The sequence below is a fragment of the Coffea eugenioides genome, chromosome 6, assembly GCF_003713205.1.
Source record: "Coffea eugenioides isolate CCC68of chromosome 6, Ceug_1.0, whole genome shotgun sequence".
NCBI lineage: Eukaryota > Viridiplantae > Streptophyta > Magnoliopsida > Gentianales > Rubiaceae > Coffea > Coffea eugenioides.
In genome coordinates, this window is record NC_040040.1 from 10582933 (window position 1) to 10594018 (window position 11086).

An 11086-nucleotide genomic window follows, 5' to 3' on the forward strand; every position below is an offset into this window, starting at 1 on the left:
AAGATGAAGGGGAGGCATATTCGTCAAAGGGGGCAATGGCTCAGCGACAATGGGGGTGTCCTTTAAAACAATCCGAAATTAAAAGCAGTGAAATGGACAATTAGATCAGCATATTGCAGAATTTATAGATTTTATTTCAATTGTTTTCGTTGTTGCTATATATATATTTTTTGGAGAGTGAATGAAGGATACAGTGTCTATTTACTAATCAACCCCATAATCAACAACAGAAGCAGAAGTCGTCAATTCTACAGTCTCAACAGCATGCCATGTAAGTAGGAGCATGCAAGTAATAGATTTTCATTCATGTATCTACATATTATTATCTTCCCAATTGATAAGAATGAGTATGAAACAGAAGGGAGAGTTTCCCTGATTTCTGGTAAAATTGCTTGATCCAACGCCAATTATAAAACTGAACCATGGATTTTCTCAATACTGCAATTCCCAAGATCTTGGAACCGCAAACTGAAATTACAATTTGATTGTTATGCAACGACGTATGCGAGCTTTATTTACGAAGATGAAGAAAAAGAAGCAGCAGCAGTCTCCATTAAATCCAGCCTCGTAGGCCCTCCAACACCTTCGTTCCCATACACGTTCAAATCTTCAGTCATCCTAAACGCCCCATGCACCACCACCACCGCCAACCCTACAGCAACCCCCACCACCACGTTCAGGGTCGTGCGAGTCACCAACAAAACCACCGTAGAAATGGACAGAATGGTCAGGACCACGCGTTCATCCACAGCATAACCAAAAACAACGATCGGGTCATCGCGAAGGAAATAGAGGAAAAGCCATGCAACCATCACGACAGTGAAGACGATGAGCGAGACAGGGTGCCATAATAAGCTGAGGAAAAGCACAAAGAGAACGATCATGGCATAGTTCATGTGGAAATATGCCACATTGGTGTTGATGCGCGAGAGCGAGTGTTGGAAGCCATCAGGGAATGAAAAGGAAGAGAGCATTTCATTCCATGGGCGTCTTTTGCCAAGATCTGATCTGACTCTGTCCAATCGGTCGGCATAGAAGTCTGATGTGGGGATTGTGCCGTACATTGTCGTCATCTTCTTGAAGATTGGAATAGAAATTAACTTCCGTGGTGGGAGAAGAAGAAGAGGCCACGGGGTAATTGGAGTTGGCGATGGAAGGAGTTACAGGTTCTTGACATTAATTTCAGGAGGAGAGAAGTAAAAAAGATAAGCAAAAGTCGAGGAAGTTGTTTGTTGCACCTAGTGAGTCATGATTACAAGTGCAAAGTTAATTATCCGACTTCATCAACGGTAGATTATGCATAAAAAGGCACATTCTAGAAGGATTACCACCGTCAAATGCACGATGCCAATATAAACTTTCAATGCTTTTAATGCATAACCTTTGACAGAGCATTTTGCCTATAACAATTTCACCAGGAAAAAAAAAATGTACCACTACTTCGTATATAGTACCTAAATTGTTCACTTGAGGTATCGTATTCTTGCGGAATTGTATACTATATCATTTGCAAGGACGAAGATTTCGTTTAATGAATCAGGAGAATCTCTGATTCACAGCCTCGACCCATCTCTAATTTCCTTTTCAGCTCTTTCCAAATAGTGACAACGTTTTTCGTTAACTTCCATAATGGCCAGCCGTTGCATCCTATGTTTTTGAGGGAAGTTTAGTGATCTAGGTGAATATCTGACTGAACACATAAAAGCCTTAACAGCATAAACAGTAGCACGATCCAAAGGTATCATGAAAACAATTATCTGAATAATTTAGGAGCATATCCAACTCTTAACTTGAACTCTAAAATAGGTAAAGTTCGATAACACCTCAAAATCTGTATATGATGGACCGTGAGAATAATGATAGCTCTTAATACACAAAGAACTAACTGGTGGACGGATACATGTCATTGGAGGTAAGTTACAGAAAATCTCGGAATACGTTAGACAGGAAATCTATGCAGTTGCTTAACCCTGCTTGATCGATGGTGGTACTTCTCCTCTCATTACCCTCCAAGGGCCACCATAGAACTTTGGTTTCATCAGAGGCACTGCTTCTCCTGGATGATCTTCCCAATATTTCTCCTGTTTAACAAGAATGTGCATAATTGTCCATATTCAAGGAGAGGAGCTTCAATTTCAAAAAAAAACCACACACATAAGCCCTCAATTCGACACAGAATCAAGAAAAAAAAAAGTTTTAGTCCAGAAAAAAAGGCAATTCCAGTGTTAAAAAGGTAATGGGAGTAGGACATCAGTCCACTCAAGGCAGTAAAACAACTACGATCACGCCTCTCAAAGTTCCCAGTAAACATAGAAACCCAATAAGAAGCCATAGCAGGTTGAAATCTACACGAGCAAACAGCACGTTATGTACGAAGCTCCTCAGATAGTTTTATGAGTAGTAAGCTAATCTAGCTTGCACATTTTGTTTCACATTGCTCCAACCTATTCCAAGACGCATGTATGAGAAATGCTTAATTCTGCTCAGAAGAGTCCACAAAGAACAAAAATGTCGTGGAGGAAAGCATCATCATGTATCTTTTATGACGATAAAATGAGTGCCAAAAGCAAAGCAATTTGAGAGGGGAAGCACAAGACGACCAATGGGACCCACAAAAGTTCATAGCATGCATCAAGAATACCTTATATAGTTGCTCGGTAATAGCTGATCCAATAACCCCCGTGTAAAAGGCAAAAATGTAGAGTGTGACAAGGGGAGTGAAAGATTTGGGACGCCTATATGGCTCCAGCATGTCCCAGAGAATCGTCTTTTCCCACTTGTAATACAAATAATCAGCATACTTTCTCCACAAATAGCTTGCCATCCTCAAAATCTCCTTTCTACCACCTGAAAGCTACATGGGGGAACTTCCACTTACCACAAACGAAAGGAAAGATAGTTCCAGTACACAAATGTAAAAACTGAAAAGAATCATATTATCACGAGTCCTTTAAGCAAGCCGTCATTCTGATTTTTTTTTTTCAAAAAAAGGTTCTTTTCCACCATTTAGCAGCAAAAAAAAAGGGAAAAAAAAAAAGACGGGCGATACATAAACTACTCGGAAAGCCTTTGGTGCAAGTGTTCGTTAAACGGTTACCCTTCGTTCGGGCAATTTAACAAACACTTAGTCAGCTTAAGAAATTCAGAAAATAAGTGATTCAGCAAAACATACCAACACGCATGAAAAGATGAATACTTCTCAATGGGTCACCAGAATGTTACTTAATCAAATCACTAATCGCGTCAAAAAGGCAAATTGATACATTATACCAGACACAAAATGGTGGAACAGTCAAATAACAGAAGAAAAAATGGTAATTGTTCGACTTACAGAGAGAGAGAGAGAGAGAGCAGAGAGCGGCCGATTGTTGAGACCACTGAGTGCTGGAAGAGACAGCTGCTTCTGTCGCGTGAACCGTGAACACTAGAGTCGGATCTGTGGTAGCTCCGACATTTGCCCCGTTTAGATATGGTAATGAAGCCTTGTGAGTTTCAGACACGTGGCTTAGTGCAAATTGAGTACAACACAACCGCGAAGCCCAGATTATACAATGGGCTCAGTGAATCACGCGAGCCCAGCCCAACGTCTTTATAATAGTTTTTCATTTTTTCACTATCGGCGTTGAATGAATGATAACTGTGTAAAATTTAAATTTAAAATTTAATTTTTACACATCGTGTTATGATCCAACGGTAATGATATATGTACTATCAGTGTGTATAAAATTTACTCTTCTATTTAATAAATAATTAAGGAAAGCATGTCATGTATCAACAAAATTAAACCTCATTGCAGGATCAACGGACACTGGCTGTTCTGAAACTAAAATAAAGTACTCCACCATTAAACATTATTGTTTGCATTTTAGTAGCTGCCATGAAATAAGGTACCTTTCTATTGAATTCAGGAAAGCGTCTCATTACATTGTGCCAAGAATTGCAGTGACAAGAAATGCAGCTTGAATACTGCAGTTTACCATTCTTTAAGCAATATACATAGATAATCGGATAGCTACTGACAAATATTTAACACTTATTAAAAAATGTGGTCCTATGATGAAGATCCAGCGACTTTGTCCTTTGCTGCAGAAAGGCTTTCAAGATTGACGTCTCCCACGCCTGTAGGAGGGCCAATGCTGCAGCGAGCTGTGTTATGTAGTTGGATGGCATCCTTTATTTTCTGAAACTGCAAAGAGCATGCAGATGATTGGAAATTACTTTCAATTAAGTACCACCACCATGTTACAGAAACTCAGTTCATTCCTAAACCATTCATGTATGCTTAATAAAAGTTAATTCACCATCCTAATTCGGCCAGGTAGCAAGGATTATCCACCCTTCAAATCTGCTCAACAGCCTATTCCAATTTTGGAACCAACAAAGGAAATTCACCAGGTAACTTTACTCACTTTGGCAAGGGAACAAGAGAAGGATTCCAGCTGTCCATCAGCTCCACGATAGAAGTGGAAATACGGGAGAACTTTAACGTTCAGATTCTTGCACATGGGCTTATTTTCATCGAAATTGACTTTAAGGAACAAAATATCAGGATGTTCCTCAGCAGTCCTGCAGAGCTGATTAGAGGTCTAAACAAATCAAATACATTTACTTGGAAACAAAATCTGCAGGCCAAAATGGTAATGCATGAATGAACTATAACTTGCTTTCATTTTTCAAGTTAATATACCCATAACCACCGGGTCAACAAAACAAAGGCAGGGCAAATCATTTCAAGTAACCATTAGGAGATAGGAAGCTCTTCATTCAGAGATGTAACTTCATACCATACTAGTAACAACTCTGTGAACTGAATGCACATTGATTTGGAAAACTCTAGCAGCTCATCTGTTTTTCCCCCAGATGAAACCAACAAGAAGATACGTCATCCCAACATTAGGATCTGTCAACCCCACAAGTATGCTCCTAGCTCTCAAGCCTGCCATGAGCACACGAATTCTCATGGGGTAATGCAAATTCCAGGTTAATAGCGTAGAAAATGCTTCTGCATCAATGCTAAGGAGAAAAGTCCTACTTCTGATGGAAGGCAGAGAGAAGATATTGGTTGGGCACAGATGGTTTGCTTTCTAGATTTTGAGCTCGTGGACCAATGATAGGTGGTTGTCTCCAAGTGAAGGAGAAGAGAGTCAAAAGAGAGAGTCAATTTCTTCACCGCCATACTCATGTCAGAATTATGCGGTTTTCCAAAATGAACAGAAATTTTCCTACTTGCATTTCTTTAAGAACCAAACATAAGAATACTATTTTTCACAAATAAATCTTTTCCCATTTTTGCACAAAAATCATGTGTCGAAAAGTTCAAGGTTAAAACGAAAACCTTAAGGGATCAATAAACTGACAAAAGCAGAAGAAAAACAATTGAATTACATACATCTCTGAAGATAATGATATTACTGACAACCAACAAAATGAAAACTTTAATCACCTTGGGAAATAGTGCTCGGCAGGACGCGCACCATGTTCCATAAAATTCAACAATGACTAGCTTATCTCCAGCCTGACTTAAAGCATTCAAGAACTCTTGTGTCGAATGTATGTCAATCATATTTGGTCCTGCATTTTTTTCCCACCACTTTGGCTTCTCTGTTTCGGTAACAGCAGCCTGTACCTGAAGTAATGCAGTCAAATAAAAAAAGAGCACAAGTGAAGCACCAGAATATAGTCAAAACATAATAGCGATGCAAAATCAATAATGCAGGATGGCGTCAAGAGATTAAGATGTTCTTCCAAGAAACATAAGTCGGTTATGAGGTCATGTGACAAATTTGTCAACTAGGGAAGTGAACAAAAGAGGAAAAAAACACTCAATAACCAAGATGGAGTTCGAGAAGGCGGTCAAATCTTATTCTCCTTTCCTTTTTTTGCCCCTTTATTGGTCATCTTCACTTTCTACTAAAATTGAGACACTTTCAAAATTGAACGTGAAAAGCTAAAATGTTAGTTTCTTTATAATGAACAGAGATACACACCAATCTACTAAGAGCAACAGGCAGAAAACCTCCTGTAATTACTTAAAATTTACGTAAAAGGCTACTAGACTACATTCTTTTCACTTATGTCACATTTTTGAGAGCTTGATGAAACAAGAACTTGATGATTAAATAGACAACGGTACATGTATATCAGTTGTCCTACGGGACTACAAATTTTCAAGGATCTAGTGAGCAGTTCCCGCAAAAGGGTCCTGAAACCCCGCTAAAAGACCTCGTGGATTGAAACCATAGCAAAGAAGACTTGAGCAAGAATTCTATCACCAATTCATCCATTAACCAACATACTAGCTCCTCCTCGCTACCCTCCTCCCCTCTTGGCGAAAGAGAAGTACTACATCAATTTCATCAGATAGCAATAATCAAAAGCAATTCGGGAAAACTATACTCCAGGAGAAGAAGAAGAAGAAAAGATAAAATTTATTCAAGTGTTCATACTTTACTTCGTTCTCTCAGCCCAAGAAAGAATTAGTCTTAATTTCTGACAACTAAATCTACCCCGAGTTCAAAATAAATAAAAACAATAAAGTTTCAGTCTTTACCTTAAAAGATGTCAATCGCCTCCGAGGTTTGAAGCCAATTTGCGGAACAAACTCTTCAGTAGGTGGCGAAGACACTGAAGACGAGATGACCCTTTTACAAAATCTCCGGTGGGGTGGTGCAAGAATTGGCTGGGAACAACTCGACGGAAATGAGGTTAAGAATGATGACGAAGAGAAATCCAATAAACCCCCACACAATCTAATCACAACAGCCATGGAACAGAAAAACAAGAATTATGTAGAACTTTTCTTTGTCTTCCCTTTTCTCGATATGGTTCGATTCGAAATTCTTCCGGGATATTTAAACGTGAGTACTTTTGCCGGTCACATCAACAGAAAAGGCTGTAACATAGGAGCCATTGGGGGGTGACGGGGAGGGATTTGATTTTTGTTTAGCTGCTTCCGGGATGGGGAGAGGAGACTTTGGACCAGGCCGGTGTGTAGTGTAATATTTGTGTGAACCAGAACGTACCATGAAAAGCTATAATTTTCACATGTTATTTAAAAGATTTTTCGTATTGGTTGCTATAGTCTAAAGATGGCTGTGTTTGGATGCATCCTATTTTTGTTGTTTAAATTTGCCACCAAAAAAACTTTTGTACGCTTTCTTTTTTTGTTGACAAGGACAATTGTCTAACCTACTCCTACTTCCACTGAAAAAAGGGAATCCTAAGGAGCCTTATTAGAGGTTGGGGGTGAATCACCACATCATATACAAGGACAATTATCTAATCAATTCCTACTCTATGAGAGGAGAGGAAATCCTAAGGAGACTTGTATAGAGAGTGAGGGTGAATCACTACATCAACAAGTGCACTATTGCAGGATTTTTAAGAACAAAAATACTACTACTATACTTTTGTGTGATGCACTAGGTGAGATTTGAATCTTCAATCTCGTGCACACACGGTTTAAGGGTTTCTTCCTGGTTATTAGACCAACGCCCAATGGTTTTTTGTACGCTGAGCAAGACAAATTGCTTGCAATTTCCTTATTTTGTTTTCATTTCACGTGTGAATATTCATGGATTGAGAGATATCCAGTCCTTTTCTTCTTGGAATGAATGAGCTACTATTCGCTATTTTGCATTCTGAAAAGGAATTTGTAACCGTGATAATAAAATTTTAGACAGCAGTAGTCCAATTTAGGTTATTCATAAAAGCTTTTTCTCGGCAGAGATCGCAAAATTATGTTGCATTAAGCATGTAATGGCACCATTATTCGATTAGTCATATTATCTTCGGATTTAATAGTCAAAACATAAGGGAAAACAGGCATTTACGCTTCGGCCTAATATGGATAAAGCATGTACTAATAAATAATGAACCAAAAAATTTTAAATTTTTTTTAAATATATTTTTTCACCCCACATACATCAAATTGTTACAATATATTTTTCTACAAAAATTTCAAAAAAAAAAAATTCAAATGGGCTTTTAGATTTTTACAGAGGTTGAATTGCTCGGGTATAGGATGTGCTCATGTTACTTTGGAATTGCCACGAAAATGAAGGTTAAATGTTCACATCGCCTCCACATTTATGAGCTCCATAGTCCATCATACCCCGTCAAAATATTTGAGATTGTTGAAGCATCTGGTGGCAGCTTGGACAAAAGAATTGCATCCTTCCAAGTATCTACCTTCGTTACTTAAATTATATATGTCCAATTCCTTTGCATACCCTTCAGGTGCTAACCGATTCTCCGAGACAGACAAATTTAACAAAGTTTATTGACACTAAGGGGTATTTATGATTTATCTCCACCTCCATACATACTTCTCAGAATCCTTGCTCGTGTGGAACTTTGGGAAGATTGAAGGATCGTTTCTTTTATCAGACCACCAAGAACCAAAGAAATCACACTCCGGAATTTGAAAAGCACCGAAAAGAAGCGCTAGCACTGAGCTTGGGTTAGTGTGTTTACTAGGGCGCAACTGAAATGTCAGAAAGAACAAGATTTCCTTGTCCTCTGATGCATTTTATGGCTTGAAATATTGACACAGGAGCTCTCGAATTTTAGACCACTTGATCTAGTTTTAGCTGATCCCTCTAAAAATCCCTTTTTTGTTGTAATAATCATCAGGACTAATGCATTATGTCGCGTATTGCAGTGTATAATTCCAAAACATGCAAGGATACAATTATCAAACAGTATAATCCACTGCAGAATTTCTCTGCATACAAACCGCAAGAAGAACAGCATATACAACATCTAAGGTCCAAATGCTACGTCCGTTCTCATATAAGCTGCAAGATGGATACAACACATTATGCATTGGGAGAGAATAGCAAGTGACCAACAGATTGCCTATCACTTCAAAATCAACTGTGATGCTGTTGGAGCCTACTGAGTTTGAGCATCACGGCAATTACCTCTTCAGACAGGCCCCGCCATCTTGACCCATGAGTTTCTTACATAAGAAAATGAATACTGCAGGAAGGATAACCACCTCCTCCTTGATACTCCATGTTGGTAAGTAAACTAAACAATTCAGTGGCTAGGCAAAAGAATTGTCCGTGGAAATGATAATGTCCCATTATTTGGAGCCCCTTGTATGTTCAGAATCGTTGTAACCAAGTTATATATCTGAACATTTTCAAAAGATGGAACTTTGCGTCCCCTTGCAAACTGAGGTCCATGGGCAATAAAAATAGTCCTCATTGAGAAAAATGCGTTATCATAACCATGTGCTCCTCCGCATTCTTGCTTTCTCGATTTTGTCTGCTCCACCTTAAATCCTTCCTCAATCAGACCAATAATGGGTGGAATCCGGTAGCTGTCCCAGTAATGCAGCCTACTCGGCAACTCCTCCTTGAGATAAATTTTCAATCTGTTCCCATTCCCAACCTTATCAGACTTCAGTCCCTCATTCATCTTAGCTACAACATCCTTAACAGAAGTTCCTGATGGTGGGCGAATTGCAAGCAATGGGCTATACGACTGAACCCACTCCTTTGGAATTTGAATCCATGGAGCCAAATCATCTAAAAATATCAACTTCTTATCACAAGTACCAACCATCCCATGATCACCAACCATGATGATATTCACATCCTCGAAAACCCCTCTTTTTTCCAAACCATCAATCAACCTCCCAATCAACTTATCAATCCTACCAACAGCTTCAGTAATATCAGGGTCATCAGGCCCAACCTTATGACCCTGATGATCAGGGTCCTCAAAATACAATGTCATAAAAACAGGCATATCATCACTAGGCAAATCAAAGTACCTTAACACAGCATCAACTCTATCTTCAAAAGGCACAGAACCATCATATTGCATACAACAATTAGCAGGACAATTCCAAGAACCTTTATGTACCTCAGAACCAGGCCAAAAATATGTTGCAGCTTTCAACCCGTGATTAGCCACAGTTTCCCATAAAGGCTCCCCAAGCCACCACTTGGGCTCATGACTGCTCATACTGAAAAACTCACCAGTTTTAGGATCAGTAAAATAATTATTGATAATTCCATGATATGCTGGGTACAAACCAGTGACAATTGAGTAATGATTGGGGAAAGTTAGAGTTGGAAAAACCGGGATCAGACCCGACTCAGCTTCAGTCCCATTATTTATCAATCTGTGAATATTTGGAGTATCGGTCTTGAATTGGTATCCAAACCTGAACCCATCTGAGGAAACCAAGAGAACAACCGGTCCTTTTAGTTTATTAAGCGGACGGGAGACTTCAATATCGGGAGGCGACGGTGGTAATGACGATGAATGGGAGGCGTCGAAGAAGAGGTAAGCAAAGGCTATAGCTGCAGACACAGCTATACAAGTTGAGAGGACGAGAGAGATGAAGAGCACTGTTTTAGCTGTGGCTTTGGGTGCTGTGGGAGATGAAGAATATGTGCTCAACGAGAGCAACGCTGTGGTTGAGGTTTGTGGGCCATCGTCTGCTTTTCCGGCTGGATTTTGGGTGAGTATTTTAATTTTGCCCGAAGGTAAAAGAGAGAGAGATTCTGTATCCATGATCCTGATAATATTGCGTTGAATGGACCAAAAAAAAGAAAGATTCAAGATGCTGTGATCTGGGTTGTATCTACATTATCAAAACGATGGGATTCTGAATCAGTCAAAAGATGCCAAAGATTGAATCTTGGTGTAGGTTTTGATGAAATTTAGCTTTGAGGCTTTGATACTCTTCTTCTCCCTTTCAAAGTGGAAGTGTATAAAGGGAAGACGTGAAGATGTGAAGGAGAGAAGAGGGTCAAAGAGTGGAGCGGGAAGAAGGAAAGGGAAAGTTGCTGGAATTGGTTAAAAGAGAGCTGTCGGAGGAGAGCTGGGATGCTGGCTGACGGACGGACGGACGGACGGACGGTTTCCCAAAGTTGGTGGTGGGCTGGTGACTATTCCTAATTGGATCGTTTCAATATCAGATGATGATTGATGAGGTTTCGGCTATTGGCAGGCCTGCGATTACCAGCTTTGGAGTTTGGACTTGGAGGCCTTGGCCTGTCTCATTTGACGATTGACACTTTGATTCCAGTTTTCTGTGGGTCTTGAATTGAAGGTCATTTAAAAA

At 39.5% G+C, this 11086-nt stretch overlaps 4 protein-coding genes across 5 annotated transcripts; all 4 read right to left on the bottom strand.

The window, feature by feature from the left end:
• Positions 1-515: 515 nt before the first annotated feature.
• Positions 516-1073, bottom strand: LOC113773528 (PRA1 family protein F3). The gene has a single exon (XM_027318167.1). It carries the CDS (start codon positions 1071-1073, stop codon positions 516-518), a length of 558 nt encoding a protein of 185 aa, XP_027173968.1.
• Positions 1074-1739: 666 nt separating this feature from the next.
• On the bottom strand, positions 1740-3452 carry LOC113775330 (uncharacterized protein At4g29660). 2 transcript variants are annotated; one of them, XM_027320159.1, is made up of 3 exons: positions 3336-3452; positions 2642-2854; positions 1740-2081 (listed from the first exon to the last, which is right to left on the bottom strand). In XM_027320159.1, the coding sequence occupies exons 2-3, from the start codon at positions 2822-2824 to the stop codon at positions 1965-1967; spliced, it is 300 nt and encodes a 99-aa protein (XP_027175960.1). In that variant the 5' UTR covers positions 2825-2854; positions 3336-3452; the 3' UTR covers positions 1740-1964. The 2 variants fall into 2 exon arrangements, with proteins under 2 accessions (XP_027175960.1, XP_027175961.1); XM_027320160.1 differs by having other exon boundaries at positions 2642-2852; positions 3332-3452.
• Positions 3453-3873: 421 nt separating this feature from the next.
• Positions 3874-7010, bottom strand: LOC113775116 (thioredoxin-like 2, chloroplastic). Its single transcript, XM_027319858.1, has 4 exons — positions 6551-7010; positions 5444-5626; positions 4410-4574; positions 3874-4186 (listed from the first exon to the last, which is right to left on the bottom strand). The coding sequence occupies exons 1-4, from the start codon at positions 6764-6766 to the stop codon at positions 4052-4054; spliced, it is 699 nt and encodes a 232-aa protein (XP_027175659.1). The 5' UTR covers positions 6767-7010; the 3' UTR covers positions 3874-4051.
• A 1656-nt stretch (positions 7011-8666) lies between these two features.
• LOC113776446 (ectonucleotide pyrophosphatase/phosphodiesterase family member 3) lies at positions 8667-10991 on the bottom strand. The gene has a single exon (XM_027321612.1). It carries the CDS (start codon positions 10531-10533, stop codon positions 9043-9045), a length of 1491 nt encoding a protein of 496 aa, XP_027177413.1. The 5' UTR covers positions 10534-10991; the 3' UTR covers positions 8667-9042.
• Positions 10992-11086: the final 95 nt, after the last annotated feature.